Here is a 20,960-nt window from a genome sequence, read left to right as displayed (position 1 = left end):
AGCTACTTTATTTTTTTCCTCCTTAGCACTTACTATTATTTAACATTTATATATCTTAATCAAACATGTCTATTTATCTGTCTCCCGCAGTAAAATGTAAGCTCCATAAAGGCAGGGATTTTTGAGCAATTCTTTTCACTGCTAGATACCCAGCCTGACAGCTAGTAGGTGCTCAATAAAAAAATTATAGATGAGCACATACTAAGTCAGTACCATTCTATCTGGTGAGAGAGAAAACACAAAGGAGTATAAGATGCTGTTCTTATCCTATAAGGATTTGATAGCTACTGAGGGAAAACTGAGGAGAAGTTCATTAAAATCTAAATGTGAATAAAATACACATAAAAAAAAAATCTGAAGAGGTGAGGAAAGTTTCTTTTGAGGCTTCTAGGAGTCCTAAAGAGTGGCTTGGGTTTTGGATTAAGAAAAGTATTTGAGAATAGAATTCTAAATTGAGAGATATTTCAAAGCTCTTGGGGAAGGAAAAAGCACAGTATGCTTAGGCAATCAAGACCTCACAGGCCTGACTCCATTGGAAGATTCCTATTATCAAGAGGTGGAAGACAGGGTTAGCTGTTGTTTTCTAGGACTACAATTCAAAATGAAGTTACAAATTTATATCTCATTTGGCTTTCTTATTTCCTTTTCTTTAATGGCTGCTGCCATAACAAATTCACTAGGATTTTTGGGCTACTCAGGAAACCTAATCACTCATTCCTATATGAACCAAATTATCCCCGATGAGTTAACAACATTTTGGAACCTAAAATATTTATAAATTAATGATTGCTTCTAGTGATAGAAAGAAAAAAATAAATAAAAATTAAAATCGAGACTATTTGATAGGGTTGCTACTTCACTACACATCCTGTGTACCATCTTTATTTATATCTCTCCTGGCAACGGGGATGGCACAGGACCAGGTAGTGTTTCATTCTGTTGTACATAGGGTTGCTATGAGTCAGAACCAACTCAGCGGCACCTGACAACAACAACTAGGCAATGCAAGTGGGAAAGAAACTACAGTACAATAAACCAATTTAAATGATTATGGTGAAAAAATATAGAATTGCTTCCACATTTGAACACAGTTCTCTTCACCCCCTTCCCCTTCTCTTTGTCCGTTAACTAACCATCAGGGTGACAGGTTATCTTACAGAGTCATATAACCTATTTGAGTCTCAATGTCTCAAATAAAAAAAAAAAGAAATTGTACTAAACAGCCTTTAGGGTCCCTCCTAGGTTTAAGTATGAATCTAATTAATTGTTTTAAATCATCAAAATTAATAAATTAACATTTTAAACATAGTGGTTAAGAGCTAGAGCTGCTAACCAAAAGGTTGGCAGTTTGAATCCATCAGGCATTCCTTGGAAACCCTATGGGGCAGTTCTACTCTGTCCTTTAGGGTCACTATAAGTCGGAATTCACTCGCCGGCAATGGGCTTGGTTTGATTTTTGGATGATATTCAAGTGCATGAAGAATTTGAAAAGTAACCAACTAAAGAAGAAATCTATATAGCTTCCTATCCTAACCCAGACCTTAATTCATAAATAAGAACATGCAACCAAGTATCACCAGACTTTTGAGGCAATGGACAGAATGGATGACACAGGCTACCTGGTAGATAAGCCGGGACTCCATCAATTCCAATCTTGGCTTTACCACATATTAGTCAAATTGTCTTAGGTAAGTTATATAGGCTTTCAGTGCCTCAGTTTCTTTATATGTGAAATAATTGGTTAAGAACTCACTTATTAACCAAAAGATCAGTGGTTTGAATCTACTAGCCCTTCCCTGGAAACCCTATGGGGGAGTTCTGCTCTGTCCTGTAGGGCAGCTATGAGTCAGAATCAACTCAACAGCAATGGTTTTGTGTCATAAGAGGGAGCCCTGATTGTGCAGTAGTTAAGAGCTACAGCTGCTAACCAAAATGTCAGCAGTTCGAATCCACCAGCCACTCCTTGGAAACTCTACGTGGCAGTTCCACTCTGTCCTATAGGGTTGTTATGAGTCAGAATTGACTCAATGGCAATGGGTTTTGTATATATATATATATATATATATATATATATAGTAAAAAATATATACATTTTACCCAAGGGTTGTCTACTTTGGTCTTCCTATTACCCATCTGTGTTATCCAACCCAATCCCCAGGTCAAGTACATTGCTTAATCGACTGTGTCTGAAATGCAACTGGACTTCATCTTCCCTGTTTTTCAGTGTAGCTTATCTTTTCTTACTTTGATATTTCTTTTTTTTTGATGAGTCTACTATTTTTCTGTGCCAACCTTTCTTCTAGAAAAGTCCAGATTATAAATTTTCACCATGATAAAGCTCAATCCAAGAGCAAACACTGAGTAAGCATTTCTGACCAATGTCTTGTTCTAGCTGAGTTTAACTAATCCCGTCCAAACTGGGTTTCCAGGTGAGTGACTCAGCAACCTAATTTTAGAAAGGAGGCAGACTAGCAGGCACTTGGCATGTTAAGCAATGTTAACACATTGTTTTTCGTAAGTGTAACATAAAGGAAACTATTCCACAGCATCAATCCAGCCAGATGAGAAGGGATAGAGACATTCATTCTGCCCATAAGTGGGCCTTATTTATGCAGCCACATGCTTGCGGTAAGGGCCTGAAAATATTGATCTCATTGTTCATACACACATTTGCAGATGAACAAAAAATCAAGGATCAGGTTACGCTGTCCTTGTTGGCTCTTTAACATTTTCTCTTCAAGTGAATGGCTTGAATGATGCAAGCATGTTCACACACTACATTTGTTAATACTCTGCTTCCTGATTTCTGAATATATTTGTAAGTAATAAACATATTCAGATTGCCCTGCTACATCTGCCCCTGACCCACTCCTTCTCTCTCAAAATATCTTCACTTATATGTTCTCTCCTGTCTTATTATGTGAATCATCAGTAACTACCTTTTTATAAGTTACATGGCTATTTCTCAAGAGGTTTCCCACATTTGATTAATGCTCTTTCGTAAATAATCTCTCTCTTATTTTTGTGTTTGACTGATGTTCATATTGTTTATTTAAAGAGGAAAAAAGGTTGAATTCTCTGTTTCAAGGTGATTGTCACTGTTACACTCACAGATGACAGAGGTGTCCTTATTTCAATAACTGAGTGACTAAGCTACATAAAATAAAGGCATGTGCTTAATATAGAACATAGGGATTGACAAAAGACCTTGCCAAAGGTTAGGATATTGGGAACTCTGTATCTACTTACAGATAATTTTTATTTTAAGGTGGAGACAATTAAAAGTTCTATGTTACAACACAAATTTCATTATAGTGTCATTGAAAAGAAGCCACATTTTACTTTTCTTGGAAAACAAAATGATACTAGATTTGAAAATAAGCTCCAAAAATGCAGATAAAGTTGTTATAAGTATAAAGTTACAAAACTTTATCTTTTTAACTCCTTATTTCCATTTATTACTATAGAAGTAGCACAGCAAGTACTTAAAAAAATTAGACATTAGAGAGGAGGATAAAAGGAAAAAAGAAGCAAAACGTGTCTTCATGGACCCAATTTTGTCCAATAAACTTCACTCTCTAAAAGCAGTCATTGTCAACAACTATCTTTATTCTTTCTGATGTTATCATTATAATATACAGTATACATTTTTATTTATGGATTAATTACTTTCCAGCAGTGTAATTTACTCTTTAGTATAAAACCCACAAATATTAACTCTCATCCCCATCTATCTCTTGATTTTTATCAGTTACATTAAAATGCTTCTATTCTATTCTATTGTTGCCTTTATTACCTCAAATGATATGATTTTTGTTGTTGTTGTTAGCTGCCATTGATTCACCCTCAACTCATGGCAACGCCATGGTTACAGAGTAGAACTGCTCCGTAGGGTTTTCTTGTTTAATCTTAACAAATGCAGACCACCAGGCCTTTCTTTAGCAGAGCAGCTGGGAGGGTTCTAGCCATCAACCTTTAGGTTAGCAGGTGACTGCAAACTGCTTACTCCACTCAGAGGCACCTCAGAAAAAGGCCTGGCAATCCACTTTGGAGAGGTCACAGGTATGAAAACCCTGTGGAGAACAGTTCTACTCTAAAGCACACAGGGTCTCCCTGAGTCAGAATCTCCTCAATGACAACGGGTTAGTGATATGGTTATATCTTTTAATTAATTTTCACCAAGTTCAGAAAGGATGTGATGACTACTTAATATGAGGACAAGAATATTATCACCCTTATTCTTCCTCTTCTTTTCCTTTCCTATTTTTTATTATATTATTTTTGAATCAAAGAAGTTTGTTACATTTATATTTGTTCTGTGAGTATAGGTGTTGTTGGGTTGAGTCTATAAATTGAAAATGCATTACTGTTATTGTTGTTGTTATTAGGTGACATCCACTTGATTCTGACTCATAGTGGCCCTATGTACTACAGAACGAAACACCGCCCGGTCCTGCACACTCCTCACAATCATTGTTATGCTTGAGCCCATTGTTGCAGCCACTGTGTCAATCCATCATATTGAAGGTCTTCCTCTTTTCTGCTGACCCTGTACTTTACCAAGCATGATGTCCTTCTCCAGGGACCTATCCCTCCTGATGATATGTCCAAAGTATGTAAGATGCAGTCTCGCCATCCTTGATTCTAAGGAACATTCTGGTTGTACTTCTTCCAAGACGGATTTCTTCCTTCTTTTGGCAGTCCATAGTATATTCAAAATTCCTCGCCAACACGACAATTGAAAGGCGTCAATTCTTCTTTGGTCTTCCTTATTCATTGTCCAGCTCTCTCATGCATATGATGCAACTGAAAATATCATGGCTTGGGTCAGGCACACCTTAGACTTTAAGGTGACATCTTTGCTTTTCAATACTTCAAAGAGGTCCTTTGCAGCAGATTTGCCCAATGCAATTCATCTTTTGATTTGTTGACCACTGCTTCCATGGGTGTTGATTGTGAATCCAAGTAAAATGAAATCCTTGATAGCTTCAATCTTTTCCCCACTTATGATGATGTTGCTTATTGATCCAGTTGTGAGGACTTTTGTTATCTTTATGTTGAGGTGTCATCCTTACTGAAGGCTGTGATCTTTGATCTTCATTAGTAAGTACTTCAAATCCTTTTTACTTTCAGCAAGAAAGGTTGTGTCATCTGCATAACACAGGTTGTTAATGAGTCTTCCTCCAAACCTGATGCCCCATTCTTCTTCATATCGTCCAACTTCTCAGAATATTTGTTCAGCATACAGATTGAATGGGTATGGAGAAAGGATACAACCCTGATGCACACCTTTCCTGACTTTAAACCATGCAGTATCCCTTGTTCTGACCAAACAACTGCCTCTTGATCTATGTAAAGGTTCCTCATGAGCACAATTAAGTGTTCTGGAATTCCCATTCTTTGCAATGTTATCCATAATTTGTTATGATCCACACAGTCGAATGCCTTTGCATAGTCAATAAAACACAGGCAATCATCCTTCTGACATTCTCTACTTTTGGCCAGGATCCATCTGACATCACCAATGATATCTCTGGTTCCACGTCCTCTTCGGAATATGGCCTGAATTTCTGGCAATTCCCTGTGATATACTGCTGCAGCCGCTTTTGAATGATTTTTAGCAAAATTTTGCTTGCATGTGATATTAATGACATTGTTCAATAATTTCTGCGCTCAGTTGGATCACCTTTCTTGGGAATAGGAATAAATACGGATCTCTTCCAGTCAGTTGGCTAGGGAGCTGTCTTCCATATTTCTTGGCATAGACAAGTAAGCACTTCCAGCGTTGCATCTGTTTTGTTTAAACATCTCAGTTTTCATTCTGTCAATTCCTGGAGCCTTATTTTTTGCCAGTGCCTTCAGTGCAGCTTGGACTTCTTCCTTCAGCACCATCAGTTCCTAATCATATGCTACCTCTTGAAATGGTTGAACATCTACCAATTCTTTTTGGTACAACGATTCTGTGTATTCCTTCCATCTTGTTTTGATGCTTCCTGTGTCGTTTAATATTTTCTCCATAGAATCATTCACTATTGCAGCTCGAGGCTTGAATTTTTTCTTCAGTTCTTTCAGCTTGAGAAATGTTGAGTGTGTTCTTCCCTTTTGGTTTTCTATCTCCAGCTCTTTGCACTTGTCATCATAATACTTTACTTTGTCTTCTCAAGCCACCCTTTGAAATTTTCTGTTCAGTTATTTTACTTGATCATTTCTTCCTTCTGCTTTAGCTGCTCGATGTTCAAGAGCAAGTTTCGGAGTCTGTCCTGACATCCATTTTGGTACTTTCTTTTTTCTTTCCTGTCTTTTAAATGACCTCTTGCTTTCTTCATGCATGTCGTACGTGATGTCATTCCACAACTCATCTGGTCTTCGGTCATTAGTGTTCAACACATCGAATCTACTCTTAAAATGGTCTCTAAATTCAGGTGGGATGTACTCAAGGTCAAACTGTGGTCCTTGTGGACTTGTCTAATTTTTTTCAGTTTCAACTCAAACTTGCATATGAGCAATTGATGATCTGTTCCACAGTCAGCCCCTGACTTTGTTCTGGCTAATGATATTGAGCTTTTCCATCATCTTTTTCCACAGATGTAGTCAATTTGATTCCTGTGTATTCCATCTGGCGGGGTCCCTATGTATAGTTTCTGTTTCTGTTGGTAAACAAAGGTATTTGCAATGAAGAAGTCATTAGTCTTGCAAAATTCTATCATGCGATCTCCAGCATCATTTCTGTCACCAAGGCCATATTTTCCATCTACAGATCCTTCTTTGCTTCCAACTTTCGTGTTCCAAGCACCAGCAATTATCAATGCATCCTAATTGCATGTTCAATAAATTTCAGACTGCAGAAGTTGGTAAAAAAAAAATCTTCAATTTCTTTGGCCTTAGGGGTTGGTGCGTAAATTTGAATAAGAGTCTTAGTAACTGGTCTGACCAAACAAATGTATCTTTTTCTGTATTATTTATCTTATCATAGCAGTTAATTTTACTACAGGTAACATGAAATTTTACTACTAACATGAGATTTGGTACCATATTTTAGCTCTGTAGTTTAGGCTCAAACCAACACATTATTTCTATAAAGAAGTAACTCCATCTCAACGATGCTAGAACACAACCTGGATTTTCTGGGACAGTCCCAGTTTCAAATATGTTGACACATATTTGACCACATATTGGAACACAGTCACGCTCCATTGATTTTAATATTTCAACATCCAAATGATATGTATATTAGTATAAATACTCCTACTCCATTCATTCTGATGGATGGTTGGATCAATATGGTCAACACCCACAAGATGAGGCCTAGTATGAAACGATCTGGAACCATGCTACGGGGGAAAAACATCAACAGCCTGGAAATTGACACTTACTTAAAAAGTATTTAATCTCTCAGTAATCTCGTTACCTGTGACTATGGATGAGAGCATTCAAAGCCAGGCCATCAGACCAGCTGGTGGTGAAATTGATGACGTTAACCTGTGGATAATTACGAGTTGACTGTCGGACCCAGCTCAGGAGAATCTTTTCACTGTTGGTTTGTTGCAATCCGGCCATGATATTTTTCATTACATTTTTGACCTGCATGTGGAAACGATTTTCATAAGAAAATGCATTCCCTGAACAAGAAGCCACAAACTTAAATGTGAAAATCCTCAATTTTCAGTGATAAGTAATGAGAATGTTTAGGCTAATTAGTAACAAAAAATAATAGATTCATCCAGAACTCAGTCCATTCTAATTGGTCAGGTATGTATTCTGTTTGGTGTTTGTACCATACCATTTATTGAATAAACTTTATGGTTTTATGGATTCTGCCATAAACCAAAAAAACCAAACCCATTGTAGTCGAGTTGATTCCAACTCACAGCGACCCTATAGGACAGAGTAGAACTGCCCTATAGGGTTTCCAAGGTAATCTATTAAATGTAGTGTTTCTAGAATTGTTGACATTGTAGCTTCCAATGGAAATGTTGGAGAATAAAGTATATACATCATTAGACATGTTTTTAACCAAGGACTTAAGATGTATTTGCTATATTAGGATAGTAGAACTAGCACAGTGACAATGATAATGGGCTTACATTGTTTTCAAACAAAAGGCTAAGTTAAAATTTTGGTTTTGCTATTTACTTTTTTTTTTTTTTAATTGGGCAACCTATTTAATCTTTTTAGGTTTCAATGTCCCTATGTATACATATAAGGTTGCTGTAAGAATTAAATGACATAATTTAAGAAGAGAAAAGTCCTAGGTCTATACTATAACTTACAACAATGCCTGCTATTTACTGACTGAACGGAAAAAAAAAAAAGAGAGAGAGAATACAAAAATGAGTCTCCTATTTAAAATAAACAGCAAAAATCAATGAAAGAAAGGAAAGAAGTATATATTCCTAAAGCTGTGGATGTGCTGCCTTAGTTTTCTTTTCTTTTTTTGTATATTTGATTCTTTCCTAGACTTTGTGTAAATGACATTCAGCAGATTATAGTATGTCAAAGATTCATTCCTCTAATCTGATTTCAAGCAGTAATCCATTCTAAGCAATTACTTCCTAAATTTCAAGAAAGTACTGACACTTCACTATAGAAGAAACTGTCCACGTATTTTCTTAAAGGATTACTTATCAGGCTACTTCTTTAATATAAGTCATGACCCTTATCAGACACCATAGTTCTTACCAACAAAAGCTTTCCTTTTTGAGAACTATAAAGGTCCATTACTATTAACATTTGATCAGATAATGAACATTTATTGTGTATTATAAATATAACATTTTATTTTGCTTCTTCATCCATGCAGAAGTTAACAAATGCCTTGGGGGTAAATGCATATTTTAACATCTCCAATGTTAGTTATCTTTTTATGAAAGATTCGATGCAAATTTTAGGGTAGGGTATTAAATCTGACTTTAAAGTACATTAAAAGGATTTGAGAAGACGTTCTGTAAAGGTGGTAATGATTTAAAGATAGGGAATCTTTGCATACATTTGTCAGGGTCCCTCGATAGCTAAATGTATTATTTAGGGGTGGATTAGTCAGCTTTCTTAATTCCTTCCTGACCTGCTTATTTAGTCAGTTATTCAGTGAATAAATAGGTCAAATAGTTATAAAAGGTACATATATTTTCTCATCATATTCTAAAGTTATACAGTAGACAACCCGCATGTACAGCAATTACAAGACGTGTACTTTGTGTCCTGTGCTGAACCAGGATTGGAATCGGCAGATACCTACTCAGTGGTGGTGATGGATTTGCACTGAGCCCACAACTTTCCCATGATGAATGGGATTCATTTGTGAAATACCTGACCAGACTGCCCTTGATCCGCATAATGTTAAAGGACAACAGGGTATTCAATTCAAAACTGCTTTAGTGTCATTATGTCACTAATTCAGCTTATCAGCCTCAGCCTCATTGCTGTTGCTTCTACTCTGGTACAAATGTTGCTGACAAAAAATAAACAAAGGGCAATGTGTGATAACCCTTTCTTGTTTTCCTATGATAAAGACCATCAAGGAGGTACCTCTATTGAGTATCAACCTTGAGTCAGGCACTGAGCCAGTCCTAAAGTGAGACTGTAAGAAGAAAATGACCCTGTCCTCAGGGCTCATTATCTCTGAGAAAGAGCAAGAGAAACCTAATATAACCAGCTGTGTGTGTGCACATGTGTACACACATACACAGCTATTTATTTTTAAAAGTAAAAGTCTGAAGTGTCATTTTAGCAAAGATTCCAAAAAATGGCCAGGAGTTAACTGGACAAAGAAGGTGTGATGGATGTAGAGATTCACTACCACCAAGATTCCCTTTCAAGAAGGGAATTATTGCTTCTGCTGCCTTAAGGCAACTTTCTTCTGTCTGTCAGCCCCTTTAGGGACTGCCTGAGTTGTAGAGTTGTCTCCCATGAAATGTAGCCCTTCCCAGTGCAGCCCATATCTAGTGACTGATAAAAAGGAGTGGTAGAAAGACTCAGGCATCCCCTGAAATCTTCTTAAAACCAAACAATAAAAAAAAAATAGTTTAGCTTAATTACTAAAGAATGTCTGCCTTGAGCATTGTGCTCTCTCGAGGTCTATCTATATAGATCAAACTGACAACAGCAACTCAAAAGATTAGATAAGAACCTTAGGGGGCAATGAGTTTATGTTAATGAGGGAGAACCAACTCAGAAAAGGAGGGTGAGAATGGTTGCACACCTCAGAGAATGTAATCAATTTTACTGAATTGTACATGTAGAAACTGTTGAATTGGTGTATGTTTTGCTGTGTATATTCTCAACAACAACAAAATAAATAAAATTAACAACAACAACAAAGACTCATCCATTTTGGCCCTACTAGGGACAACTCTAATGGGCCATTCTAGTTCCAGAACTCTCTGTTGGGTTGACTGGAATTGTTCTTCCTCTCTCCTTTCCCCCACCCCTCCTCCCTTCCACAGGCTTGGTTCCAAGCACATGCCTTAATAAACATCCTGCCTGCTAAACTCAGTCTCAAAGTCTACTTCCCAGACCCCACCTTTGACAGATGGAGTTGCAGGAAAGGGGCAGGGCCAGCAAGGGATAAGAATTGTCTTCTATGAGAAAAGGATAGTTTGTGTGAAAGGCCTGAAGAAGACAGGAACGAGAACTGACTTATACAAAATGCATTTGGTAGATGGGAGTTCACAATGAGGGCTTTTAATTATGTAAATGTCGTCTTTCTTTTCTAATCTTATATTGTGTAAATAGTAAATAATATCAAGATTTCAGTGTGAACTAGCCCTGGAATTAAGTACTTCCCTTGAGTAAGCCAGCAAAGGCAGAGACCCAACTTCTGAGAGTTCACAACTGTTAGTAGGATTTATTTTTATCTCCAGCTGGTTGCCAGAGCCAAGTTTTCTGCCCTAAAAAGGATGGGTTACACCAAAAAAAAAAAAAAAAAAGAACCAACCACACGTTCTCTACTTCATAATTGTGTTCAAAGCTCTCATTCCTCAATACAGGCATTCTTTTTCAAGTTAACAATTTTATTTGAAGTGGAAACTGGAAAAAAAAATGGTTCTCAAAAGTGACAGGGGAAATAGAATTGGCATACCTGAATTTTTACAAGTTCAAAGAGAAAGCCTCCACAATGCTATAAATAACATAGGTTGTGGCACTGGAACAAAAAGATTCACATCTTTCCATCTCTTAATGCCATTCTCAATCTGATAGATCTGGGAAGTATGTTAGTTTGACCAGAGTATTCTTTAAGCTTTGCTGAGATTCAAAGGCTTCTTTGACTATATAATAGGAAGGTAAATATGTAATCTTGGTGAAGATATCTTTTGGGATTCAATGGGTTGCGATGAGGAGAATTGAGCAGGAAAAAAAATTAAGTGTTTTTGTAGTTTTAGGAGAACAGGGCAGTGTGATAGATGAAGAGAGAGGTGAGATAAGGAAATAGAGGCTGGGAAGAGTGTACATCTTGACAACCACAGGAATTTGATGAGTCAAAGACATAGATGGAAAACAACAGAGTATAACAGAGTTCGCAGACAAGGAAAGACTACGAAAGCATTCTCTTTGTATTCCTGGGTATGGAAGTCCCTCCATATGCTCACAATAAAAAATGAACAAGCTCATGAGCAAATAAAGAAAACGTCAGACAAGGTGGCCATAAAACTCTATCTGGGGGTCAGTTGAGATGGAGTTTTTAGTAGATAAGAAAGTGTGAAACCATATGAGAGACAGCCTGGATGCTAAATGCAACTAAAAGAAAAGTTTGGCAATCTATGCATGCCTCAGTTCTCCTGCTGGCTGTGTCAAGACCAACATCTGTGCTACTCAAAGTCAGGTCTGTAAACTAGGATCACTCTGCAAATCATTTGTTTACAGGACCATGCAATATAAGTACAACAATTGAGAATAAAGATTGGAAAATTCTGTTGCAATTACACAGAGTGACATTTGTGTCCATTGAATCCAATAATAAAAAGGAGACATGTGTTCTGCATGTCATTTAATTTCATTTTTGTATTTATTCGTTTATATTCTATGTTATAAAAAAATTGGTCTCTGATGGATTGAGTGGGAAAAACTGCTCTTTTCTCAAGACAGTTTGAAAAGCAGTGAGGAACAGAACTAAATCAGTTTTGTGGGGGTACTACACTGCCTTGCTGGTTCTGCTTGACACCATCACTATATGGAAAGAGCTGAAAATTGGGCAACTTGGAGTTCACTTGAAGCTTTTATGAGCTATTCTGTGTTGTCAGAAGATATGGCTGCTCTATCTCCCTTTCCATGTTACCAAACAATGGAGTTGAGCCTGTCCAGAGTGTTTAGAAGAAAAAAATTAAAGATCTAGGGTCCAATTTGGGGAGCATAATAGCTGCTGAATTGAATAGGTACACCTCTGATCTACATGCTGTTGGACTCTGAGTGAGACTGATGTACAATTCAGGTTAAAGTCAACCCTAGTAAACGAAGTATTCACACGTGCCACAATAGGGATGAGCCTTAAACTTTATGCTTAGTGAAAGAAGCCAGACACAAAAGAACACATATGTTTCCATTGATATAAACTGTCCCAAATAGTAAATATAGAAAGACAAAAAATAGATTAACGGTTGCCTAGGCATAGGGATGGGAGTGGGTAGTGACTAAAAATGGGCATGAGATTTTTGTTGTTGTTAGGGAGGTGGAAATGTGCTGAACTTAGACTGCAGTGATGATTGTACAACTCTGGAAATATATTAAAATTAAGTTGGACACTTTGAAAGGGTGAATTTTATAAAGCTATTTTCTGAAAAAAATAATCCCTACTAGTAAAAAGGCAGACTTATTTCAATTATCCACAAAATTTTAAAAATATGAGTGGAAAACTCGCAGCAATCAACGTTATTCCCGTGTTGCACCTGTAACGAAAATGGCGCACTGGGCTGAGTGCTTTGCAGACAGGTCTCTCATTTAATCCTGACATGAAATATATAAGGTATTATGACTTTTATTTTGACAGTGAGGGAAATATGTTCCAGATGGGAATAGCATCATACCCAATGGTATAAGATGGTAAGTGGGATAGTTGAGATTCAAGCCTATGTTGGTTTGACTGAAAAAAGGCACACTCTTTTCACTAAACCACATGACTTTCAGATCTGTTTTGCAGAGAACCAATGAATACAGCCTGTATTCTAAGTTGCTTCAGAAAAAATGCAATTTGCAACCCAGATTATGAAGTATGATTATAACACATATACTCATATATATAATTATATCCCACCAAACTTTCAATGGCATTAGTTAACATTGAATATATACAAGATTGGTTGGTAAGGTTTTATTCTCTGGAAGTGGTTAGCAGGAAAAACCAAAACCAAACCCAGTGCTGTCGAGTCGATTCCGACTCATAGCGACCCTATAGGACAGAGTAGAACTTCCCCATAGAGTTACCAAGGAGCACCTGGCAGATTGAAACTGCCAACCCTTTGGTTAGCAGCCGTAGCACTTAACCACTATGCCACCAGGGTTTCCAGCAGGAAAAAAAGCCTCTATTTTTACAAAACTATGTAGATACATTTATAGGTGAGTTATAGAAAAAGACATATATTTGTGAAAAATATTTTTATTACCCTACTGATGAGATTTTGTCCAGTTTTTTTTTTTTTTGGCATCATCTCTAGCCAGTGAAATAAAACTTAGAAAATTAATTCTGCAAAAGTGCTGGAAACTGTTTTATAATCTCCTGGGCCTTAACATCTCAGATGACATGAGTTGTGCCAATTTAAAAGGCAGTACTTTGAAGATGAGCTTGTTATTGTTAGAGACACACTGTACGTGTTTGCTTTGCAGGTCAAGGGCAAAAAATGAAAGGAAGGATCAGCCTCATGTTACCCCGAACAGAAGCATTCATCAGGGTTCTCACCTGCCAATGAAGGATTATGTTCCAAATCAAACCGAGAGTCAGTTTATGATTTCCGTCTACTATGTCAGCACTTCCGATATTCACTAAATCAACCTGTTCAAGAGAGGAGAAAAACATTTGAAGGAACAAGACCAAATGTCCATTTGGAAAGAAAACAAAATGAGAAAGTAATTGCATTTAACTATTTGCAGAGCCTAGACAGCATTGCAGCTTTTTAAAAATAATCTGAAAATGAAGCAAAAATGCATTTGTAAATGCACTTTCCTTAACAAACAAATATCCCCAAGCACATTTACAATCAGCTAGGAAATTAATGTGCGTTTATCATATGAATAGATTACTGTCGATTAAAGAGGCTAATTAGAGTATCTCCAACTAAATGGATATCAATGATAACTCATAAAGGATGCCTGAAATTAAGACTTGTTTTCCAATACCGAATTGACACTCAAAAAAGAAATTTCATCAGTCCTTCTATCTAGCTCAGAGGAGTGCCCTTAAAATTAGGGGTGGCTGCAGTTGACTAAAATCCAACTGCTTCTGTTTTCACAGTAAAACCTGCGAAAGATGGAAGCTGTGTAAGGTGGGAACCTGTCAGAGAAGGAAAACTAAAATATTTTCCACTAATAGAGAGGGACAGAAAAGTGGTAAGACTGCGCCCCGTTGACGGCAGAAAACTTGTGAGACCCAGAAGAACAAGGCAGTTCCATTGGGTTCCAGCTCTCACAGGTTTCACTGCACTAGAACTCTAATAAGAAATGGGTCTAATTGCCAGCTCTCTCTTTTCTCTATCTCGGACTGAATTTGGAAATCAAAATCTTGCAAGATTTCTTTTGTCAAAGCAAATGTCTACGTCTCCTCCCCTTCATGCTCCTACCATTTTTTAGGTCAGCTTAAAAACAAGGATCAAATAAGTGCATGAAAAGATGATCGACATCCTTAGCTAGTAGAAAAATCCAAATTAAAATCACAGTGAGATATCACTACACACCTATCACAATGGTAATGTATAAAAAAATGATAATATATACATATATATATACATAAAATGACAATACCAAATGACAGTGAAGAAGTGGAGAAATTGCATCACCCATACACATTCTGGGGGGAATACAAAATTGTAAAGCCACTCTGGGAAAAGAATCTGGCAGTTTCTTAGGAAACTAAAAATGTGGTTACCATATGACCCAGCAAATGTACTCTTGAGTATTCATCCCAGAGAAATGAACTTATGCCTTATGTTCCCATAAAAATCTATACACAAATTTTTATAGCAAGTGTATTCATAGTAGCCAAAAACTGAAGACAACCAAAATGTCTTTCAAGGGTGAGTGGTTAAACAAACTGTGGAACATCCTTACCATGGAAAACCACTCAGCAAAGAAAAGGAACATGGTATTGTCACATGCAGCAACTTGGATGAATCGTAATGGAGTTATGCAGAATAGAAAAAAAAAGCCAGTACCTAAAGGTTACGTGCTGTATAACTCCATTTACATAACATTCTTACAAATACAAAATCATAGGAATGGAGAACAGACTAGTAGTTGATAGAGGTTATAAATGAGCAACATGAAGGATCCTTCTTGTGATGGAACTCTTCTTGGCATGGAATCGGCCAGAACTTAGTCATACGGTCATTCCTAATTGGGATATGCACTCATTATTTCTGAGGTCATGCACCCAGTTGAAAGTAGAGGATTCTATTCCTAAAACCAGGTCTGCATATGAGAGATAATTCCTTAATTAAACTTAAAGAATTCTTCATGAAGTACCTTAGTTAGCTCTTTCCATGTTAATAATTATTGCATACAATCACATACACAAAGAATACTGTTTATTTTGGTTATGTTTTGACTTTTGCTTTACATCTCTTCTCCAATCAACCAGGGGCTGAGAAGAAATCACATTAATTAGGATTCATAAAGACTCTAAAGGAGGGGGGATTTTTGTCACGCTTGAAGGACACTATTGATAAGCTTTACTTTGCACTAGTATCGAATGCCTCATATAGATGCCTGGTCCATTTTGACTCTAAATTCTAATATACATGGTATTGTTATAACTTATTTCTTACCCTGTAGGTATGAATGATATCTTTTTTTTCATTATTAATAACTACTCTTAAATAATCATCACTGTTCTGTACAGTGGTTTGTCTCTTTCCTTCTACATAGTTTTTTTTGAAATACAAGCTCTGAAATTATATCTTTTAAGGATTCTCACCAACCCAATTTCTAAGTAAGTGTGAAAAGGGAAAACAAAAATGAAAATCTGTATTAAACAAATAATTACATCTCTGTATAGTAAGCAAAATAAAAATCACTAATATGACATATGTGTTAATGGATTTAATCAGTGTGTGTGTGTGTGTGTGTGTGTGAGTGCTGTGACAAGCACTAGATAGTAGGCAATTAAACATCGGGGTTCCTAATAATTTCCCAAAGTTCTGGTTTCTTGTTTTACAGGATGAAGGTCAACACAGAAGCATCTGATACCAAATGAATAGGTGTTAAAATTGCTATTGTGTATGAAAATTAAACAGCATCCATTTTTTTTAGTACAAAATAAGATCACCTACACAAGAAGATGGGCTTTAGGAGTTTATACAAACAAGGTTAAGACTTTACTTAACAAGTACCTTTAGAAAAGGGCTCAGAATTTTTGCAGTTTGTTGTACAAAATGTTTTTGAAATGTAACTCTAGAAAACTCCTGCTATTAGCCTTGACATAATGGAAACTTATTGTGGATCCACTACAATATTTAAATGTCATTTCTTGGAAAATACCCCTTGAGTTAGAATGAGTGGATTGCAAAAAACGCACTTTGAAAACCTAATAAATTGACTTTTGGAATGGAAGTAATGTTATCCATTTTATACAAATGAGAACAAGAATTTGAGTGTATTTATTTTTGTGCCCCCATACTAATACTCAGACTAAGATATCGGATTTTATATAAAAATGTATATTTAGTAATCCTAAGATTACTATGTAACTAAGTATTTCAAAGAGCACTGGTACTTCCTGGTATTCCACCTCCTAAATTCGTTTGGTAACCACTGGGCTATTCAAGAGGGGCAAGAAATCTCCCTCTGTTTTGTTTTATCCCAGGATCCTTCAGGGTATGGATGTAATTTCTAGCACTGTCAATAATATTTTCTACAAGCTAAATGTAGATATCCCATGGTGGTTATACTAAAAGAATTTATATATGTTATATTGATATATTCAAGATTTAAGCATACTTAAGAAAACCATAAGAACTGAAGCAAGCATGAATTATGATAGGTTGGTAAAAGAGGATTTCCAAGGCTATAAATCTGTATGGAAGCAGACTGCCACATCTTTCTTCCAAGGAGTTGCTAGTGGGGTCACTATAGGGTCACTATGAGTCAGTATGGACTTAAAGGCAGTAGGTCCGGTTTTGGTTTTTTAGTAAAAGGAGATTACTGACCTGAACAAGTTTATACTATTTTAAATTTGCTTTACAGAAAGAATAGCAGAGTGAGCTCATTGAACAGATGAAGGTACATGCAGACTTTAGAAGAAGGAACATTTGCATAAAAATAATTTCAATCACAAGGTCAAATAACAAAAATTGAAGTTCTTAGGGCAAAGCAGAGAGAAAGGGAGAAGAAAAAAGATAAATAAAAGGAAGGCATTTATACTGCTGGGACATCTCTGACAAAATTCTAAGAAAGAAAGTTTCCATGCATTTTCTTGTGTGTGTGTGCGCATGTGTTTATTTTTTGGTTTTGGTTTTTGATTTTTGGTGGAGACAAGGAGATGAATAATCTTTTCCAGATTTAGTTTGTAAATCACTTAAGCATTTACAGTTTTAATTTGGAAGTTATTGAAAGTTATAGCTCATTCTATAGAGGAGCCATCATCTTTACAATAAATGGTATCTGCCTTTTCCTTCCTTGTTAGACAGCTACTGACAAGGATGACAAGGACACTTTATAGCTACAGGCGCTAACGAAAACATCCTGTGTCATTCAGCCAAGCAAAATTAAGCTAAGGCTAGGAGGTTTCCCACATTTGATTCAAAGGATGTGGTTTTCCGAGATCATTTTAGAGTTCAAGATTTATCCAAATGAGGAGTCACTTTTGTTCTTTTTAATATGCAAAATACACTCTGTGTGTTGTGCTCAAGTTTAACCACCCAAAAAATGATACAAATCACACAGAATGAACACATTATGAAAGTAATCTTAAAATAGAATCTTTAAAAGTTCTGGTGGGAAGAAAACATTCTTTGATCATTACGAGGGTGGGGAGGGAAGGAGAAGGGTACACACTAACTAGACAGTAGACAAGAATTATCTTAGGTGACGGGAAGGACAACACACAATACAGGGGAAGTCAGCACAACTGGACTGAACCAAAAGCTAAGACATTTCCTGAATACAACCAAACACTTCGAGGGACAGAGTAGTGGGGGTCTGGGGACCATGGCTTCAGAGGACATCTAGGTCAATTGGTATAACAAAACCAATTAAGAAAACACTCTACATCCCACTTTGTTGGTGGTGTCTGGGGTCTTAAAAGCTAGCAAGTGGCCATCTAAGATGCATCAATTGGTCCCAACCCACCTGGAGCAAAGGAGAATAAAGAACACAAAAGACACAAGGAAAATATGAGCCTGAGAGACGGAAAGGGCCATATAAACCAGAGACTCCATCAGCCTGAGATCAGAAGAACTATATGGTACCTAGTACCACCAATGACCACCCTGACAGGGAACACAACAGAGAGTCGCTGACAGAGCAGGAGAAAAGTGGCATGCAGAACTCAAATTCTAGTAAAAAGACCAGACTTAATGGTCTGATTGAGACTGGAGGGACCCCAGAAGACAGGGCCCCTGGACTCTGTTAGCCCAAAACTAAAACTATTCCCGAAGCCAATTCTTCAAAGATTAGACTGGACTATAAGACATAAAATGATATTTGTAAAGAGTGTGCTTCTCAGCTCAAGTAGATAGATGAGACTAAATGGGCAGCTCTTGTCCAGAGGTGAGACTGAGAAGGCAGAGGGTGACAGGAGCTGGCTGAACGGATATGGGAAACATAGGGTGGAAAGGAGTGTGCTGTGACATTACAGGAAGAGCGACCAGGGTCACATAACAATGTGTGTATAAATTTTTGTATGAGAAACTAACTTGAACTGTAAACTTTCACTTAAAGCACACACACATGCACACACACACACACAATTAGTTCTGGTGGATTTCCTTAACCTGAACCTTAAACAGTAATCAATGGTTAGGGATATGCTATGCATTGGAATCTATTATTTAAAGATCCCTCCTGATACTTACAACTCATACATATATTTCCACCGTCTATGTCTTTGGTTCTCTCATACCCATACATTTCTTTCTCATAAAGCACATATAAACTGAGACATTCCTTCCACATTTTAGACAAACAGAATTTTCTTGTAAAATATGGTAAGTGCCTTTTATAAAACATCTGCCATTATATAGTCAAGCTAAAGAGACTTCTCCATATTCAAGAGGAACTCCTCAAGTATTCATATAATCCTCCCAAATATGATATGTTTAAGAGATCAAAAATGCAAAAGGCAAACTAGTTTCACTGCCCTGAAGCATGTGCTTTTAAACCACATTTTTAAAATTTACACTATTTAAAATTTTAAAACTTACGGGCATAAATCATACCTCTTTTTTCTCTAGAGAGATGCATATATTGAATGTTTTATTATTCAATGATAAATAGTTCAATATATACAACATAAAGGGTGGGCTGCATTGTCCATTTTGAACCTGTATACGCTGCCAGTTTTTCTTTATTCCTTGTCATAGCTACATATTCCAAAGATTATTTTATTACATACAAATATAGGAGTTTACATTGGAAAATACTCCATAAAATGTACACTATGACCAAGAATACATCATGAAGTTTAGTTCTGGGAAGTCACTATGAAGATACTATAAGATTAAAATCATTGCCGTCTTCTTGATTCTGACTCATAGTGAACCTATAGCACAGAGTAGAACTGCCCCATAGGGTTTCCAAGGAGTGGCTAGTGGATTCAAACTGCCAACAATTTGGGTTAGCAGCTGAGCTCTTAATCACCGTGCCACCAGGGTTTCTATGAAGATACTATACCTGCCTTTAAGGAGTAAGTTTTCTATATTTAGTCGTTCATTAAGTATTCTTGATCACCCCCATGTACTATACATTGTGTTAAGTGCTGGGCGCAGTGATAAATAAATAAAATCACGGTTCCATTAAAAAGAATCCCCTCGTGATGCATAATTGCAATCATAAGCACATCTTACCCAAAAGGTAACAAAAATGTAACTTATTTAGTCACTCTTGAAGTAATTTGATATTATCACAAGGGAATCCTTTTTAATGGAACTGTGATTTTACTTATTTATCACTGCGTCTTTGAAAATAAACATTTGAGGCAGTTAATAAAAAGAAAAACCAAACCCATTGCGGTAGAGTTAATTCCAACTCACAACGACCCTATACTACAGAGTAGAGCTGCCCCTTAGGGTTTCCAAGGAGCGGCTGGTGAATTCGAACTGCTGACCTTTTGAGTAGCAGTATGAACTCTTAAGCACTGGGCCACAAGGGCTCCAATAAAAAGGAAATAGCATAACATTAAGAAAATACAAACTTTTAAAAGAGTGAAAGATGTTGATGTTGTTAGGTGCCATTGAGTCAGTTCCGACTCATAGCGACCCTACGCACAACAAAACAAAACACTGCCCGGTCCTGCGCCATCCTCACAATCGTTGTTATGCTTGAGCTCGTTGTTGCAGCCACTGTGTCAATCCACCTCATTGAAGGTCTTCCTCTTTTCCACTGACCCTGTACTCTGCCAAGCATGATGTCCTTCTCCAGGGACTGATCCCTCCTGACAACATGTCCAAAGTATGTAAGATGCAGTCTCGCCATCCTTGCTTCTAAGGAGCATTCTGGCTGTACTTCTTCTAAGACAGGTTTGGTCCTTCTTTTGGCAGTCCATGGCATATTCAATATTTTTCGCCAACACCACAATTCAAAGGCATCAATTCTTCTTCGGTCCT

At 36.9% G+C, this 20,960-nt stretch overlaps 1 protein-coding gene across 12 annotated transcripts in view; it reads right to left on the bottom strand.

Annotated features, from left to right (window-relative positions):
- The window catches only part of DMD (dystrophin), a 2,447,064-nt gene that overhangs the window by 1,887,435 nt on the left and 538,669 nt on the right, over positions 1–20,960 (bottom strand). For all 12 annotated transcript variants that reach the window (XM_049872854.1, XM_049872851.1, XM_049872858.1 and 9 more), the window contains 2 exons: positions 13,886–13,978; positions 7,409–7,581 (listed from right to left, as the gene is read on the bottom strand). In XM_049872854.1, coding sequence (XP_049728811.1) covers positions 7,409–7,581; positions 13,886–13,978 — 266 coding nt within the window. The remainder of the gene's footprint in view (positions 1–7,408; positions 7,582–13,885; positions 13,979–20,960) is intronic.

This window comes from Elephas maximus, chromosome X, assembly GCF_024166365.1.
Source record: "Elephas maximus indicus isolate mEleMax1 chromosome X, mEleMax1 primary haplotype, whole genome shotgun sequence".
Classification (NCBI taxonomy): Eukaryota; Metazoa; Chordata; class Mammalia; order Proboscidea; family Elephantidae; genus Elephas; species Elephas maximus.
The sequence above is the reverse complement of the archived record's forward strand: the minus strand, read 5'-3'. Positions and strand labels throughout refer to the sequence as shown.